We start from the raw sequence: 19898 nt of genomic DNA, 5'->3' as shown, positions 1-19898 counted from the left end.
ATCCAGCCCTGCACCTTGTTGTCTCAGATTGGCACTGGAGTTTAGAAGAATGAGGGAATTAGAAGTATCTCAAAGAAACCTATAAAATCCTAACTAGATTACACAGGGTCAATGTAGGAAGGATGTTTATGGTGACTAGGGAATCCAGAACCTGTAGTCGTAGTCAAAGGATATGGAGTAGGCCATTTAGGACTGAGATAATGAGTAATGAGTCTGTGGAACCCTCTGCCACAGAAATATTTTCAAGAAAGAGACGGATATAGTTACAGAGTGATAGAGTCATAGAACTGTATAGCGAAGCTGACCCTTCAGTCCAACTTGTCTGTGCTGACCAAATATCCTAAACTGATTTAGTCCCATTTGCCAGCATTTGGCCCACGTCCCTCTGAATCATTCCTATTCATGTACCCATCCAGACGCCTTTTATATGTTGCAATTATACCCACCTCCACCACTTCCTCTGGCAACTCATTCCATACACGCATCACCCTCTGCATGAAAAAGTTACCCCTTAGGTTGCTTTTAAATTTTGCCCCTTTCACCGTAAACCTATGCCCCTCTAGTTTTGGACTCCCCTACCCTTGGAAAATGACCTTGGCTAAATCACTCTGTCCATGCCCCTCATGATTTTATAAACGTCTATAAGGTCACCCCTCAGCCTCTGACACTCCAGGGAAAATAGCCCCAGCCTATTCAGCCTCTCCCAATATCTCAAACCCTCCAACCCTGGCAACATTGTTATAAATCTTTTCTGAACACTTTCAAGTTTAACAGCATCTTTCCTACAGCCGGGAGACCAGGATTGCACATGTAGTGATTGAAACGAGATCAGCCAGGTGGACATCATAGAATATGAGTTAAAAACCGAAAGAACTGCAGATGCTGTAAATCAGGAACAAAAACAAAGTTGCTGGAAAAGTTCAGCAGGTCTGACAGCATCTGTGAAGGAAAAAACAGAAAGGAAGGGTCACTGGACCTGAAACGTTAACTCTGTTTTTTTTCCTTCACAGGTGCTGCCAGACCTGCTGAGCTTTTCCATAGAATCTGAGTTCCCTGATTGGGACTGTTAACCTGGTCTAGTCAGGGAGCCCTGGGTGATGGATATAAACAGGAGTGTCAGAGGTTCTGTTCACTCTAGGACCCAGCTCTGAGCTAGCTGGGTCAGTGTCATGTACAATGAACATGTAAAAAAGTGTGACTTGGTGATGGGATCCAGGCCTTTGTGGAGTTATTCAGAACGCAGTATTCTCAAATTGGCCTCACCAATGTCCTGTACAGCTGCAACATGACCGCCCAACTCCAATACTCAATGTACTGAGTAATAAAGGCAAGCGTGCTAAATGCCTTCTTCACCGCCCTGTCAACCTGCGACTCCACTTTCAAGGAACTATGCACCTGTACCCCTAGGTCTCTTTGTTCAGCAACACTCCCCAGGGCCCTGCCATTAACTGTATAAGACCTGTCCTGGTTTGCCTTAACAAAATGCAATACCTCACATTTATTTAAATTAAACTCTGTCTGCCACTTAAAAGGTCCCGTTGTACTCTGAGATAGCCTTCTTCGCTGTCCACTACACTGCCAATTTTGGTGTCATCCACAAACTTACTAACCCTTCCTCATTTATTAGCATCCAAATCATTTATATAAATGACAAAAGTAGTGGACCCAGCACCGATCCTTGTGGCATACCGCTGGTCACAGCCCTCCAGACTGAAAAACAACCCTCTACCACTGCCCTCTGTTTTCTACCTCCAAGCCAATTTTATATCCAAACAGCTAGCACTCCCTAAATTCCATGTAATCCAACTTTGCTGATCAGTCTACTGTGCAGAACCTTGTCGGACACCTTGACAAAGTCCACATAGACAGTATCTGCCACTCTGCCCTCATCAATCTTCTTTGATATCTCTTCAAAATATTCAATCAAGTTAGTGAGACACAATTTCCCACCCACAAAGCCATGTTGACTATCCCAATCAGTCCTTGCCTTTCCAAATACATGTAAATCGTGTCCCTCATGTAAATCCCCTCCAACAACTTGCCCATTACTGTGTCAGACTCACCGGTTTATAGTTCCATATCAAAGGGTATGGGGAGAAGGTGGGAACAGGATACTGAGCTGGATGATCAACCATGATCATATTGAATGGTGGAGCAGGCCTGAAGGGCTGAATGGCCTACTCCTGCTCCTATTTTCTATGTTTTTGTGTTTCTGTTACAAAATTGAGTCTTATGCAAGATAAAAATCTATTCAATTAAATCTGCAAATCTAAAACAAACACATACATGACAATTCTGGGTGCCGAAACAAGAGAATTGTTGTAAAGTATGTGACACAGGTTTGACTGTTGCTCAGACTTTCCCAGGAGTAGAAGATGTGACAGTAGATTTATTGAAGTAAGCTACACTGAAAGAGTTAATGGACAAGTTAGAGATAGAAATGAAAAGCAGGATCTCGGTGATTATCCAGCGTTTAGAGTTAAAAGGGCGGAAATCTGAAATTGATATAACACCATGAGAATTGGCTCTGATTCAGCTAAAAATGAAACAAAAGCTCGAATAGAAATAAACAGGAGAAGGAGAGAGAAATGCAGATACAGTCACTTGACCAGGAAAGCATGTGTCCTGCAAACTGCAGCCTTCTGTGCCCCGCACGGCTTTGTAATGCTCAAAACCCTGGACTTGGACATGGTGGGTGTGGCTCAGATTGCTTTGATGTCAAGTACCATCACAGAGTTCTCATTACCTGCTGGAAAAGGTCATCAGAGGATATTTTAGCAGATCACTCGACCTTCAATTGCAGGCATCATCTTCCAGTATCTATTCCAGAACACACATTATCCCACTTCCCCCATGAACTCACTAGTATAATAATCATCGAACCATTTCAGGTCGAAATGAAAAGGCCATTCTGCTGGTTAAAACCAAAGCCAGTGGCTCTTTTCCTCATCGACACCCCTATGGCAGGGAATCCACTTCTTCCCAAAGTGAAAGGATATTTCCAACTGGGATAACGGAGGCTCAGCATCAGGTACCCAGCTCATTCCAGAAAAATATGTGTTTGAACCTTGTTGGGATTTTAAGCCTTAATTTTGATTGTTTTTACTTTGTGCAGGTGAATCTGGTGTTGGGAAATCTACTCTGATTGAGGAAATGCTTTCAAAGCTTCAGAAACCCAAAGGTTCATTGATCCAAAAAAGGACCATCCTTGGAAACATTTTCCTTTACAATGAGATGAAGCATGAGAGGTGAGCAAGCATTGATCACCAATACTGTGGTTAATAATGAGGGAGTGTGGTGACTGCTTCATCCATGCTTTCCTCGTCTAGCCATTTGAATGATTCAAATTAATCATACGATCTTGATAGCACAGGTCACGTGGCTATGGTGAATGATTTCTCTGCTCCCTGTGGCCCTCTAAGCGGCGCTGGATCAGGTAGCAGGCTTAATATCTCATCTGCGCGATGTCAGCTCTGACAGTGCAGCATTCCCTCAGTACTGACCCTCCGACAGTGCAGCACACCTTCAGTGCTGACCCTCTGACAGTGCAGCACTCCCTCAGTAATGACCCTCCGACAGTGCAGCACTCCCTTAGTACTGACCCTCTGACAGTGTGGCACTCCCTCAGTACTGACCCTCCGACAGTGCAGCGTTCCCTCAGTACTGACCCTCCGACAGTGCGGCGCTCCTTCAGCACCGACAGTGTGCCACTTCCTCACACCTTGTGCATATATCTCCTGAAGGAAGCATTTAAATGGTGTAGGATTTTTAGCCAAATGTCAGACTGTCGGAGGGTCAGTACTGAGGGAGCGCCGCACTCTCAGAGGGTCAGTGCTGAGGGAGTGCCGCACTGTCGGAGGGTCAGTGCTGAGGGAATGCCGCACTGTCGGAGGGTCAGTACTGAGGGAGTGAGTACTGTCGGAGGGTCAGTGCTGAGGGAGTGCCGCACTGTCGGAGGGTCAGTACTGAGGGAGTGTTGCCGTCAGTTTACCTGAAGTTGTAAATGATGATATGTAAATATGATTTGTTTGTTGAATTTTTTCTGGGGAAGTGGAACAAATGTGTATTTGTTTGTTTCCTCCGTTTAGCAGCCTGGTAGTAGGCATCAGCCATCTGACTGAAGGCTTCAGCAGAGAGACAGAGCCTGGATCGGTCTGCATTGATGGAGGTATGGCACATCACCATAGAAACAAGGGAGAGAATGACGATGGGTGTGGCAGGCCGCTCACCAATCCTAGGAGTACATGATTTGTGTTGTGTGTAGCTGCTGTCATTTTCCAAATGTTACCCATTAGCTTGTCTGATTCACTCTCTCCCGCCTCCACTCTCAACATGCCCTCTGGTCATGAGGTGAAATGAATTGCTTCACATTTTTTGAACTTGTCAAGTGCTTTGTTTTCTGTAATCACAACGAGGACTTGTCAACAGGCTGTGAATGTTACCTGAAAGAATAATCTGGAATCCTATTTTAGAAGCAGAATGCTTCAGTGCAGCCACAATACCTGATTCACCAGGAAACATATGAAGCTACTTAAATCTTAATCAGTGCTTCTTATTTGCATTGTAAAGTGGCAACAGTTCCATGCTTTCAGTCAATCATTCCAAATGAATCAGAGATAGTAGGAACTGCAGATGCTGGAGAATCCGAGACAACAAGGTCCAGGGCTGGATGAACACAGCAGGCCAAGCAGCATCATAGCAGCAGAAAGGCTAGCTGCTGCTTGGCCTGCTGTGTTCATCCAGCCCTGCACCTTGTTGTCTCAATCATTCCAAATGGTTCATTTCTGAAGCAGTTTTTGCACTTGCAGAGAGAACCTAACAGTGACGCAGTTCAGGAGGTTTACCAGAATTTACCGATGGAGTTTCTGATGTTTGTGGGAAGACTAGAAAAGTGAGCAATCATTCAGTCAGCTGCTGGAGAGAAGGCAATGGGGCTGGGGGTTTGGAGGGACAAAAGAAACTCTTGGTCTGTAACTCTGTATGTTCTCCATATCCACTCTGATGAAGAGACAATAAAAATTGAAAGAACTGCAGATGCTGTAAATCAGGAACAAAAACAGAAGTTGCTGGAAAAGCTCAGCAGGTCTGGCAGCATCTGTGAAGAAAAAAACAGAGTTAACATTTCGGGACCGGTGACCCTTCCTTAGAATGCCTTCCTCAGCTCTGAGGAAGAGTCACCGGACCCGAAACATTAACTCTGTTTTTTCCTTCACATATGCTGCCAGATTTGATGAAGAGTCATTTAGACACAAAACATAAGCTTGCTCTCTCTCCACAGAGATAGTAGGAACTGCAGATGCTGGAGAATCTGAGATAATAAGGTGTAGAGGTAGGCCCGAAATGTCAGCTTTCCCGCTCCTCTGATGCTGCTTGGCCTGCTGTGTTCATCCGGCTCTACACCATGTTATCTCTCTCCACAGGTGCTGCTTTACTCACAGTGTTTCCAGCATTTTTTGTTTTCAGTGCAGATTCCAGCATCTGCAGTAATTTGCTCCTTCATTGTGTTCTCCATATCCAGGGTTTTTCTTAATGTGATCAGAGTTTCTGTCCCTGCACCCTTTTACTCCACATTCCAGATTCCTACCTCCTCAAAATCTCAAAGCCCTCTTTAATGATTTTGCAAAATAGTTTAAATTTATTTCCTTTGCTTATTGACCTGTACGCCCATTCTATCCATCTATCTATCCCTTTTATAATTTTATACACCTCAAGTAAATCTCCTCCTGGCCTCCTCTGTTCCAAAAATATCAAACGCAGTCTGAGCAATCTTTCCTCATTGCTAAAATGTGCTAAATATCCTCAAAACTCTCCTTTGTCTCCTCTCTGTTGTAATTGTATCCTTCCTCCAATGTGGTGAATAGAATAGTACTCTGAGCTGGGGGCTAACTACGGTTCTAGCATATCCTTTGGGGGATGTGGAAATTGCTGCCCAGGGCAGAATATGTACATTCTGTCCCACATCCTTGCCATGCTCTTGCAACCACAGTGTTTAAATGGCTGCTGCAGTTTCGTGTCTCTCACAGTAACCCCCAGGATGTTGATTCAGCAATGATAGTGCAGCCAAGGGGAGATGGCTAAATTCTTTTCTGTTGGAGAAGGTCATTACCTAGAAATTGTTGTGAATGGAAGGTATGAAGCATTTTCTCAGGGTGGAAGGGCCAATTACTATGGAACACAGGTTCAAGGTGCCTGGCGGGGAGAAATGTTTAAAAGACATGTGTGAGGCAAATTCTTCACACAAAGAGTGGGTGAGTGCCAGGAATGTGCTGCCAGAGGAGGTGGTGGAAGCAGACCCAATAGCAACATTCAAGAAGCAGTTGGATGAATACATAAATAGGAAGGGAATAGAGAGATACTGATCCTGTAAGTGAAGACAGTTTTAATATGGAAGCGCAAACTGTGTCAGTGCAGCCTAGGAGGGCCGAAAGGTCTGTCCATGATCTGTATTGTTCTTCATTCTGGATCTTTCCTTGAATTTGGCTTCAAATCCCTGGATTCATCTGGATTTCACTGGTCATCAACATTACATCTGATTGCACTGCTGCCTCTGTCATATATGTTGCTTTTTTACATATATTTTAAAACATCTTTGATTAGACTCAGCCCTCCCTTCACTGATGAACTGAGGGATTTCAGCCTTTTGATAAACCAGGAATGGGACTGGTTCTACTTTCTTAACAGCTACTGTCTGGTGGCTGTTCTCCATGCAAATTAGTTTTCTTTAAATACATTTCTTTGATGGTTCCCATAGAACCTGCTTTCTCTATCCTTGTAGGTAGTGCGCTCCACATTAAAACAGATCTGTGTGATAACACTCGCTTCATTTCCCCTTCAACATTTTGACAAGTAATTGAAAGCTATGACCTGTAGTTTCCAGCCAACTCCCGAGAGGAGAGAGTCTCTCTATACTTGCCGTATTTGTAACGCCTTGGTAATTTTGGATGCTTAGTTCTGTGAAGGCCAAGAGGACACAGGGAAGCATATCCAGCCCATGCCCAGTCGCACTCAAGTGATCCCTTTTGTACAGTGACAATTGCTGTGTGCATGTAAAGGTTACACTTACCTGCAGAAATTAACCCAACATAGTCTTTTGCAGCAGTTTGGAAGCATTGATGGTATCAAGAAGAGATTGAAAGCACTGGATACTGCAAAGGATATTGCAAAGAGCAAAATTCCAGAGGTGAGGTGAGAGTGACAGCCCTTGACATCAAGGCTGCATTCGACCAAGGAGCCCGAGCAAAACTGGAATCAATGGGTATCGGGGGCAAACTCTCCAGTGGTTGGAGTCGTACCTGACACATAGGAAGATGGTCGTAGTTGTGGGACGTCAATCATCTCAGCTCCAGAACATCTCTGTAGGAGTTCCTCAGGGTAGTGTCGTAGGCCCAACCATCTTCAGCTGCTTCATCAATGACCTCCATCATAAGGTCAGAAGTGGGGATGTTCACTGATGATTGCACAATGTTCAGCACCATTCATGACTCCTCAGATACTGAAGCAGTCCATGTTCAAATGAAACAAGATCAGAATAATATCCAGGCTTGGGCTGAAAAGTGGCAAGTAACATTTGTGCCACACATGAACCAGGCTATGGTCATCTCAAACAAGAGAGAAGCTAACTGTCAACATTTGACATTCAATGGTGTTACCATCGCTGAATCCCCCACTATCAACATCCTGGGGGTTATCAATGACAGAAACTCAACTGGCCCAGGCATATAATTGGTTACAAGGGACTAAGGACTCTGCAGCAAGTAATTTGTTTGACTTCCCAAAGCCTGTCCAACATCTTCAAGGTACAAGTCAGGAGTGTGATGGAATACTTCCCACTGTCCTGGATTTTTGCAGCTCCACCAACACTCGAGAACATTGATACCACCCATTTGATGGCTACCACATCCACAAACATCCACTCCTTCCACCACTGATGCTCAGTGTGTAGTATTTACAAGATACAATGCAGAAATTCAGAAAGGCTGCTTAGGCAGTGCCTTCCAAACCTATGACCACTTCCATCTAGAAGGACAAGGGCAGCAGATACATGGGAACACCACCCCCTGCAAGTTCCCCTCCCAGCCACTCACCATCCTGACGTGGAAATGTATTGTCGTTTCTTCACTATCACTGGATTAATTTCCTGGAACTTACTCCTTCATGGCGTTGAGGGACTATCTTCAGCAAATGGAATGCAGCAGTTCAGGAAAGCAGCTCCCCACCTCAAGGGGCAATTAGGATGGGCAATAAATGGTGGCCTAGCCAGTGATGCTCACAATAAGAAAAGAGAAATGCGGCTTGCTCAGTCTTTTCTGAGTAGATGGAACAAATTTAGATGTGATTATAACTGAGTGATGAGGCACCAGTTAACCATCTTGAAAGAATCACTTTCCAGTTTCAAACTAAACAGTATACAATATACAATTCTTTAGCACAAATATTTCCTTCTTCTGTTGATTGTTGTTATCATCCCCATCTACATGCATTTTCGATCAAACTTCAGTTGCTATTCTTCATGTGTGAGAACCCAGATCCAAGTGTTGTCAGGCCATTTAATGTTGGCTGAGATAAACATATCTCAATACCAGACAGAGATCAGGGGTCCCAGGATGGGGTGGACATTTCTCAGTATCAGACAGGGATCAGGGATCTAGGCTGAGTTAGAATCATAGAATCCCTACAGTGTGGAAACAGGCCATTCAGCCCAACAAGTCCACAGCAACTCTCCGAAGAGCATCCCACCCAGACACACCACCACCACCACCACATCACTACATTTCCCATGGCTAATCCACCTAATGTACACACTATGAGCAATTTAGCATGGTCAATTCACCTAACCCACACATCTTTGGACGGCAGGAGAAAATCAGAGCACCCAGAGGAAACCCACACAGACACAGGCGAATGTGCAAACTCCACACAGACAGTTGCCTGAGGGTGGAATCGAACCCAGGTCCCTGGCCCTATGAGGCAGCTGTGCTAACCGCTGAGCCACTGTGCTGCCTTTCTTAAGGCAGAGGGTACTGAGGCTAATTTCAGAGCCCATCACTGCCTAAAGTTGAGCAAAAAGATGCTGAGATTAGTATAACCCAAGATCACTATTGATCTGTCAAAAGTTTCAAAGTACCCTTTAGTTGACTGTTAAATATATTGGGCAATGCTGAAATTATATACAGTTTAGAATGCTATGGGGAGCTGAGGAATCACTGTGCAGTCTGTAAAGTTAATATGTCAATAAACATTGATTCCTTCACTGATCAGATTCCCCATCTTGTTATTCCATTAATCCATAACATGGAATCAGAGTGTACCCATCCATTTCAGGCTCCACTTTTAATTGTTGGTAAGTGGCATAAAAATGGAAGAATATTTGAGGATATTTAACCTTCAAAACTGAGGCTGAATTATACAAGTATTAAGCTACTGCCAGTTGTAAATGGGTCTGAAAGGGTTAATGCTGGGGAGTGCCATAAGTACTATTCACATTGATGATGTTGTGTGGGCTTGTGAGCATTACAGTGGAGGAGCACAAAGACTGAGACCTAACGTTCAGGCACTACTCTAACTGTCTGGAACAATGTCTATCATATTTTTGCAACTTGTAATTAGTTGCTGGATTGCATTAGCTACACCTTGTTAACTACAAGAGAATCATCTAGGTAGACCAGGAAGTTTAAGGTTTTAGCAAAGATCTATAGCTCGGGTTGTGGATGAGATTGTTGACTTGCTTGCCGAGCTGGCTTGTTCTCATTCAGACGTTTCATAATAGGACATAAGAACATAAGAACTAGGAGCAGGAGTAGGCCATCTGGCCCCTCGAGCCTGCCCCGCCATTCAATAAGATCATGGCTGATCTTTTTCAGTCTCAGCTCCACTTACCCGTCCACTCACCATAACCCTTAATTCCTTTACTGTTCAAAAATTTAGCTAGCCTTGCCTTAAAAACATTCAGTGAGGTAGTTTCAACCACTTCACTGGGCAGGGAATTCCACAGATTCACAACCCCTGGGTGAAGAAGTAGTTTCGTCACCATGCTGGGTAACATCATCAATGGAACCTTCGATGAAGCGATGTTGTTCTACTCCACTTGGAATTTATTCTAACAAACATACAGAATTGGACACCATGTACAAACCCATACAGAACAAAACCAGAAATGACACTACTCACCATAACAGACCAGACAGTATAAATTCCAAGCAGAGTAGAACGACATCGCTTCGGAGGGTTGCTGTGGACTTGTTGAAGTGATGATGTTGCCTAGCATAGTGACGAAACATCAGAACAAGAACAAACCAGCTCGGCGAACAAGTCAACAACCTCAGACCACGAAGTGTTTTCCTCTGAAACGCTGTGCCAACCTGGCCCTCTAGTTAAAATTAAAGGCAATGGTGGCAGTAACTGTGATGGGCAGCATCGCGTACAGTGGACTGAGGTGACAAACTTACATAATACTGTCTCTTCAAATTGGAGTATTTTAAAATGATGCATGGCAACAATGTGCAGCAATCATTCCTTTTTCAACTTTGCTCCAATCTGCAGAGTTTTCTGACAATGTTCCCCATTCCATCTGCAGATGAGAATTATCACAAAGGATTCAGGAATGGAAGCTAGAGAACAGAGAGGGCAGTTTGATGCTTACAATTAAATAAACTTGAAAGATTGTGGTATAGAAAAACCTGTTTTATTTTCATACATGGGTACTTAGTAAAATTCTTTGTGGCCCTTTCTCTTGACATTCTACACTGAGGCATTCTAATCACTGTCAGAAACACACACAAGCTTGAACCAAGCTGGAATCACAACATTCAGCAATTAGACAGCACACAGAACAAGAGGTAGATGTGAGAAATGTGCTTGAGACACAAACTCCGATTAAGTCATGCAATTAGCCAGTGAATTCTCAAGGGCCTTGGGCTATCAATGATTTCATAAACTAACACCTCACAGTTGCTGTTTGACAGCTTGTTATGCTGCAAATTGCAGGAACTAAAAGAACGGAAAACGCAGCTGGCAGTGACTATGTATCAGAAGCAGAAGCTGTGAAGAGTTGAATTACCTTTAGTCTGTTCTAATTGAGTTTCTTGAGGTTTCGAGGCAGATGCATCCTCTGTGCCAAACAATGAGGGGACAAGGGAACATTAAAAGCTCAGGATAGCTTTGTGTAATGTTTTTAATGAGACAAAACCCAAGATGGAGGATGGGAAAATTGTGGCTGTAAGAACTGCTCCTTTTTTGAGTATTTTCTTTTTGATATTGATTGATTGATTTTATTGTCACGTGTACTGAAATACAGTGAAAAGCTTTGTTTATGAGCGATATAGGCAGATCACAGCATGCAAAGGATGTACAGAACAAAAAGACTTAGAGGCATATAGGTTACATTATTTGAGGCTAGAGTCCATTCAACAGTCTGATAATGGCCATAGAGAAGCTGTTCCTGAACCTGCTCGTGTGTGTTTCTGTATCTTCTGCCTGACAGATGAGGGTGTAGGAGATCATTACTGGGGTGGGATGGGTCTTTGATGATGTTGGCAGCCTTTCTGTGGCAGTGAGCCATGTAAATAGAGCCCATGGATGGAAGGTTGGCTTCTGTGATGGTCTGGGCTATACACACCACCTTCTGTAGTTTCTTACGGTCCTGGGCAGAGCAGTTGCCGTACCAGGCCATTATGCACCCGGACAGTATGCTTTCAATGGTGCATCTGTAGAAGTAAGAAGAGGGAGCTTATGGACATGTCAAATTTCCTGAGCTGCCTGAGGAAGAAGCGGTGTTGTTGTGCCTTCTTGACTATCGCATCTACAAGTCGTCGGTTATCGTCACTCCAAGGAACTTGATGCTGTTCACTCTCTCAGCCTCAGTTCAGTTGTTGTAGATGGGGGCGTGTTCTCCTTTCTTTCTAAAGTTAATGATCAGTTCTTTAGTTTTGTCAACGTTGAGAGACAGATTGTTTTCATTGCACCGTGTCACCAAGCCCTCTATCTCCCTTCTGTAGTTTGACTCGTCGTTGTTAGATATCCATCCCACAACGGTGGTGTCATCAGCGATATTGTAAATGGTGTTCATTTGGAATTTGACAGCACAGTTGTAGGTGTACAGGGAGTACTGTAGGGGGCTGAGGGATGCATCTTTGGGGGTGCTCCAGTATTGAGTGTTATTGTGGAGGAGGTACAGTTACCTATCCTCATTGATTGTGGCCTAATGGTCAGAAAGCTGAAGATCCACTTGCAGAGAACGGAACCAAGACCAAGGTCACGCAGTTTTGAGATCAGTCTGGAGGGGATGATGATGTTGAAGGCGGAGCTGTAGTCAATGAGCAGGAGTCTGATGCAGGTGTCTTTGTTGTTCAGATGTTCCAGGGATGGGTGCAGGGCTAGGGATATGGCATCCTCTGTGGATCTGTTATGTCGGTAGGCAAATTGTAGGAGATCGAGGCAAGTTGGGAGACTGGAGTTGACGTGGGCCATGTCCAGCCTCTTTTGAAACACTTTGTGATATTTGAAGTCAGAGCTATTGGGAGGTAGTCATTAAGGCACACTGCATGTGTTTTCTTGGGTACAGGGATGATGGTGGTCTTCTTGAAGCAGGTGGGGACCTCGGTTTGTAGGAGGGAGAGGTTGAAGATGTTGGTGAATATCCCAGCCAGTTGGTCCACACAGGATCTGAGTGCTCAGCTGGGGACACCGTCCAGACCTGTCGCTTTCCTTAGGTTGACTCTCAGGAAGACTGATCTGACTTCTGAAGCGGTGACAGAAGGAACAGGTGTGTCCGGGCCTCTCGGGGCTGGCATCGCAGTGCCGGTGGTATTCTGTTCAAACCAAGCATAGAAAGCATTGAGCGTGTCAGGGAGGGATGTGTCACTGTCCACCATCTTACACTGTTTCATTTTGTATCCTGTAACGTCGTTTAGGCCTTGTCATAGATGGCGGGAGTCTGTTTGGTAGGTCTAAGCCCCTAACTTGGTCCAGTACTGCCACTTGGCCTCCCTGATGGCTTTCCGGAGGTCACATTCATATCTGGATTTTCTGTTTTGGTCCGAGTCACCCAACTTGAATGCTGCACGTCTGGTCTTCAGAAGGGTGTGGAGTTGGAGCTAATATCCTCAAATTCTAGGAGCAGTAATTACTGTATTATAAGCTATTGCATTATCTTGGAACTTTGGGGGAGAAAGATCAAAACAATAGCACTTTAAAAAGGAGGAAGACAACACTTAAACGGCATCTGGATGGGTATATGATTTGGAAGGATTTAGAGGGATATGGGCCAAATGCTGGCAAATGGGATTAGATTAATTTAAGATATCTAGTCAGCATGGACGAGTTGGACCGAAAGGTCTGTTTCCGTGCTGTATATCTCTATGACTCTAAATAACCACTTCTTTGCATATTTTGTTTTCTAATGAACTGAAGAAGACACAAGTGTGGCAGTTTCTCGCCTTTGAAACTGAACTAATGGACTGCACTGCCACCTAGAGTACTGAATGTAGATACAGATAAAATATTCAGGCTAAGATAACAAGGTGTAGAGCTGGATGAACACAGCAGGCCAAGCAGCATCAGAGGAGCAGGAAGGCTGACGTTTCGGGCCTAGACCTTTCTTCAGAAATGAGAGGAATTCCCCACAACCGTTGAATCCTGGACTGATCAAGAATCTATCTCAACCTCAAATATATACATGGACCCTGTCCCCACAGCTCTCTGTGGCAAAGAGTTCACAACCCTCAGAGAGAAGAAATTCCTCCTCATCTCAGTCTTAAATTGGTGCCCCTTTATTCTGAGACTGTGCCCTCTGATCCTAGACTCTCCCATGAGGGGAAATATCCCTTCAGCATTTACCCTGTCAAGCCCCTTAAGAATCCGATATGTTTCAATGTGATCAGCTCTCGTTCTGTGAGTAGAGACCTAACCTGTTTAACCTTTGCTCATTAGACAGCCCCTCCATACCAGGAATCATCCTAGTGAAACTTCTCTGAACTGTCCCCAATGAAATAGTATATTTTCTTAAATAAGGGGACCACAGTTGCTCACAATACTCCAGATATGGTCTCACCAGCACCTGTTTCCCTGCTCTTATACTCCAACCCCCTTGAAATAAGGGCCAACATTCCATTAGCCTTCCTGTTTACCTGCCGTATCTGTGTGCTAGCTTTCTGTGTTTCGTGTATAAGTCCCCCACAAGTCCCTTTGTGTTGTAGCTTTCTGCTGTGTTTCTCCACTTAAATAATACTCAGCCTTTTTGCTCTCCCTTCCAAAATGAACAACTTCTCACTTTCTCATTTCACACATTTATGTTATGCTCCAGTTGCCAGCCTTTTGCCCATTTACTTAACCTATCAATATCTCTCTGTAAACTGTTTGTATCCTGCTCACACCATGTCTTTTCCACTTATTCATGCGCTGCCTGCAAATTTGGCTATAGCACATTCACTTCCTTCCTCCAAGTCATTAATGTAAACTGTAAACCATTGCTGTTCCAGCACTGACCCCTGTAGAACCCACTGGTTACAATCACTAACCTGACAAAGATCCCCTTATCCCTACTCGCTGTTTCCTGCCCATGAGCCAATTCTCTATCCACACCAATACACTGTCTCCAATGCTGTGGGCACTTATCTTATGACTTATCTTATGAGTATCCCTTTTGTGGGATACCTTGTCTAACACTTTCTGGAAGCCCAAATACAACACATCTACTGGTTCACCTCTATCCATTCTGGTTGAGACTTCCTTTAAAAACTCTAGTAAATTAGTCAGACTTGATTTCTCTTTCATGAAACCATGCTGACTCTGCTTAATTAGATTATGATTTTCCAAATGTGCTGTTAGTACTTCCTTAATAAATGATTCCAACATTTTTCTAATAATAGATGTTAGGCTAATCAGCCTATAATTACGCACTTTTTTGCCACTCGCTCCTTTTCTGAATAACGTCAACTTGCTTATTCTTTAGTATTTATTGATCCCACCCAAGTTTTATAATCAGGCTGGTCTCACAACTGTCCTTTGCCTGACATCTCTAATAGCCATCTCTAATAGTCATACAAAAACAATTTCAGTTGTTTCAAAACTATTATTATTTATTAATTCAGGGGATATTGCTCATCCCTTATTGCTCCTTGAGAATGTGGTGTTGAGCTGCCTTCTTGAACTGCAACAGTCCAAGTGCTGTATGTTGATCCACAATGCTGATATGGAGGGAATTCCAAGATTTTGACTCAGCGACATTGAAGGAACGGCAATATATTTCCAAAGCAAGACAGTGAGTGGATTTGAAGGGAACTTGCAGGTGGTTGTATGCCCATGTATCTGCTGCCCTTGTCCTTTAAGATGGCAGTGGTCATGGGTTTGGAAGGTACTGTCTAAGCAGCCTTGCTGAATTTCTGCAGTGCAACTTATAAACATTATGTAACACTGCTACTGAGCATCGGTGGTGGGGGGAGTGAATGCTTATGGATGTGGTGCCAATCAAGCGGCTGCTTTGTCCTGGATGGTGTCAAGCTTCTTGAGTGTTGTTGGAGCTGCACTCATCTGCCACATCTGCTCCCAAGATGGGGTGTTCCACTCCCACACATCCCAAATATCCTCCTATTTCAAGGACCGTAACATCCTCCCTCCGGTGATCAAAAATGCCCTCAACTGCATCTCTTGCATTTCCCGCACTTCTGCCCTCACATCCTCTCCCCCCAACAAAAATAAAGACAGAATCCCCCTCGTTCTGACATATCACCCCACTAACCTCCACATCCAACGTATCATTCTCCGCCACTTACAATCCGACCCCATAACCAAAGATATATTTCCCTCCCTACCCCTATCTGCCTTCTGGAGGGACCGCTCTCTCTGCAACTCCCTTGTCCGCTCCACACTCCCCACTAACACCACCACCCCCGACACCTTTTCCTGCAACCGCAGGAAGTGCTACACCTGCCCCTACCCCTCCCCACCTCACCTCTATTCAAGGCCCAAAACAAACCTTCTACATCAGACAGAGGTTCACCTGCACATCCGCCAACTTGGTCTACTGCATCTGCTGCTCCCGATGTGGCCTCCTCTACGTCAGTGAGGTTTGGGGACCGTTTTCTTAGACCATCTGCACTCTGTTCATGACAAACGACAACACCTTCCAGTCACAAACCATCTTAACTCCGGCACCGCCCCACCACCCCTGCCACCCCACTCCCTGGGTGACATGTCCATCCTGGGCCTCCTCCAGTGTCATGATGATGCCACCCACAAAATGGAGGAGCAGCACCTCATATTCTGCCTCGGGAACCTACAGCCCAATGGCCTAAACATGGAATTCACCAGTTTTAAAATCTCCCCTCCCCCAGACTTGTCCCATGTCCAACCCTTCCTCCCATCCCCGCCTCCTTGACCTGACACAACGTGTCCATCTTCTCTCCCACCTATCCGCTCCTCCCACCTCACTGACCAATCCCCACCACTGCCTACCTGTACTCACCTATCACCATCCCACCTACCTTCCCCAGCCCCACCCCTCCTCTCTCTCTCTTTATTTCAGAGCTCTCTCCTCCCTCCCCCATTTCTGAAGAAAGATCCTGACCCGAAACACCAACTTTCCTGCTCCTCTGATGCTGCCTGTGTTCCTCCTGCTCCACACTGTGTTGTCTCAAGCCTGAAAACACAGTTTATTTCACTTTTCTACTTGCTGTAAACTGTGCTTTTTAATTGATAAGGCAAGAACCTTTATAAATGGGAACAAGTCACCCTATACCTCATGCAAATGAGGGAAACTAGCTGGAGGAGAATGTCCCTGTGACCAGAGTTATGAGATGGTTAGAGCATTACCTTGCAGAGTCCTGTATCGACAGCTCATAATTGTTTATCTGCAGCTGGAATCTATTTATTTTTATTAAACGTATATCTTGTTCAGTATAGAAGCTTGAACTGTGCTTTTTGTCAACCTATTGTGAAAGGATACAACAGGATATAGATAGATTGGTGACTTGGGCACAGAAATGGCAGATGAAGTTTAATCCAAACAAATGCAAGGTGATGCATTTTGGAGGATCAAATTTAGGTGTGAATTATACTGTAAGTTGGCAGAACCCTTAGGAACATTAACATACAGATGGGTCTGGGTGTGCAGGTCCACAGTTCCCTAAAAGTGGCAACACAGGTGGCCGAGGTGATTAAGAAGGCATATGGCACGCTTACTTTCATCGCCCAGGGCATGGACTACAAAAGTTGGCAAAACCATGTTGCAGCTATAAAACCCTTGTTAGGCCGCATTTAGAGTATTGTGTGCAGTTTTGGTCACCACATTTACCAAAAGGACATGAAAGCTTTGGAGAGAGTGCAGAGAAGGTTCACCAGGATGTTGCCGGGTCTCGAGGAAAGATTAAAAAGACTAGGATTGTTTTCACTGGAGAGACGGCGGCTGAGAGGAGACGTGATAGAGGGCTACAAAATTATGAGAGTCCTAGATAAGGTGGACAGTCAGAGGCTTTTCCCCAGGGTTGAAGTTTCATTTACAAGGGGGCGCAGGTTCAAGGTAATAAGGCGAAAGTTTAAGGGAGATGTGCGAGGAAAGATTTTCACACAGAGAGAGTGGTAGGAGCTTGGAATGCACTACCAGAGGAGGTAGTGGAAGCAGGCACGTTGGTGACATTTAAGAGGCAGCTGGATGGTTACGTGAATAGGGAGGGAATAGAGGGATATGGATCGAATAGGGGCAGAAGGTTTGTTTTTTAGTTTAGTCAGGGCATGATGATTGGCACAAGCTTGGAGGGCTGAAGGGCCGGTTCCTGTGCTGTACTTCTCTTTAGTTCTTTTGTTCTAAAAGAATAAAAGAAAGAGACATTGGGAAATGAGGTGTTGTTACCACTGTGGGAATAGTGGGGTTTCATTTTCACTGTGCTCCTCACTGAGGCAAGTCACAACACGGGAGGAATATGACTGATTGGTCCACACCAGCATCAACATTCACTTCCATCCTGCATCTTTACTAAAGTCAATCAATCATCACTGTTACTGCAGCTGTCTGATACATTGTGCATTGTAACCGTAAGAAATTGTGAGATGAAATAATTAGGTTCAAGTCATCAATAACACAGTCATTTTTGCATGGGAAGCTGCTGGTTCCAATCGACATACACAGGTTTTCAGCAAGAAATTGAAGTGACGTATCAGTGCAGGTGCTACTGCATGATTAAAACTCAGTACTGAGGGAGTGCCGCACTGTCGGAGGGTCAGTCCTGAGGGAGTGCCGCACTGTCGGAGGGTCAGTCCTGAGGGAGTGCCGCACTGTCGGAGGGTCAGTGCTGAGGGAGCGCCGCACTGTTGGAGGGTCAGTCCTGAGGGAGTGCCGCACTGTCGGAGGGTCAGTGCTGAGGGAGCACTGCACTGTCGGAGGGTCAGTACTGAGGGAGTGCCGCACTGTCGGAGGGTCAGTATTGAGGGAGTGCTGCAATGTCGGAAGGTCAGTACTGAGGGGGTGCTGCACTGTCAGAGGGTCAGTACTGAGGGAGTGCCGCACTGTCGGAAGGTCAATGCTGAGGGAGTGCCGCACTGTCGGAGGGTCAGTACTGAGGGAGCGCCGCACTGTCGGAAGGTGAGTACTGAGGGAGTGCCGCACTTTTGGAGGGTCAGTACTGAGGGAGCACCGCACTGTAGGAGGGTCAGTATTGAGGGAGCACCGCACTGTCGGAGGGTCAGTACTGAGGGAGTGCTGCAATGTCGGAAGGTCAGTACTGAGGGGGTGCCGCACTGTCAGAGGGTCAGTACTGAGGGAGTGCCGCACTGTCGGAGGGTCAGTACTGAGGGAGCACCGCACTGTCGGAGGGTCAATGCTGAGGGAGCACCGCACTGTAGGAGGGTCAGTGCTGAGGGAGTGCCACACTGTTGGAGGGTCAGTGCTGAGGGAGTGCCACACTGTCGGAGGGTCAGTGCTGAGGGAGTGCTGCACTGTCCCAGGTGCTAACAATCTGCTCCTCAGGCATTTCTTGCAGGCTAGTATCATTTCCTGGGATTTTCTGTTTCTTATCTCTCTGATAATTGTGGGAGCTTGCTATGCAGTTTTATTGATGCCCCTCTCTATAGTTTAACATTGTGACATGTTTGGCTGTAACGGTCTTTGTGATACCCTGAGATTGTTTACAGCTCTATGTAAATGCAAGATTTTCTTTTTCTGTAAAATCTGTCCTATAATGTAACCTGGTGTGAAAACCAGCACAAGATTTTTCTGAGATAACAAGGTGCAGAGCTGGATGAACACAGCAGGCCAAGCAGCATCAGAGGAGCAGGAAGGCTGACGTTTCAGGCCTAGACCCTTCTACAGAAAAAATGAGATTTTTCTTGCTGTTAAGTGACAATTAACCACAATCCCTTTACTTTCCATTTTCACTTCAATTAATTAGCACTTCCTGAGCTGTGAAATTGTCACTAACATCCCATGAAAGCAATGTGTGATTCAATGACTGCTTTATATGAAATAAATCTTCCTGGTTTGTTGGCACCAAAAGCAAAGCATGCCTGTGTTAATGCAATACAAAGATAACTACAATCTATTCAATCAGCAGGGCCTGGGAAATTGAGACACAGGCTTAAAGGCTGGGACTAGGTCTTTCAGTGAATGCAGCCTTAGACAGCATTGCACCTCCAAGACAACTAGTCAAAGCAAGGTTGTCCTTATCTGTAAGAGCGACAGAATCTGAGGATCAGCTCCCTCAATCATTGCCAATAGCTACACTGGTCAGTTTATCAGCATCTAATGTGGGAGGCGACCTGCCCCGGGGGGGGAATGGAAGAGGCTGTGGTGAGCTTCAATCAACCAGTGTGGCTGTGGGTCTCAGGGCCTGCCCAGTGTGTCTCTGAGTCTCAGGGCCTGCCGATTGTGGCTCTGGGTCTCAGGGATTATTCAGGGTGACTCTGGGTCTCAG

The 19898-nt window shown here is 45.2% G+C and overlaps 1 protein-coding gene across 1 annotated transcript in view; it reads left to right on the top strand.

The window, feature by feature from the left end:
- The window catches only part of LOC125483089 (dynein axonemal heavy chain 6-like), a 343417-nt gene that overhangs the window by 237846 nt on the left and 85673 nt on the right, over nt 1-19898 (top strand). Inside the window, 3 exon segments of the mRNA XM_048596614.1 lie at nt 3116-3248; nt 4089-4168; nt 7053-7180. Of these exon segments, the coding sequence (XP_048452571.1) occupies nt 3116-3248; nt 4089-4168; nt 7053-7180 (341 nt within the window).

The sequence above is a fragment of the Rhincodon typus genome, chromosome 5 (genome assembly GCF_021869965.1).
Source record: "Rhincodon typus isolate 14 chromosome 5, sRhiTyp1.1, whole genome shotgun sequence".
Lineage (NCBI taxonomy): Eukaryota > Metazoa > Chordata > Chondrichthyes > Orectolobiformes > Rhincodontidae > Rhincodon > Rhincodon typus.
Note: the sequence above shows the minus strand (reverse complement) of the source record. Positions and strands in the feature narration are given on the sequence as shown.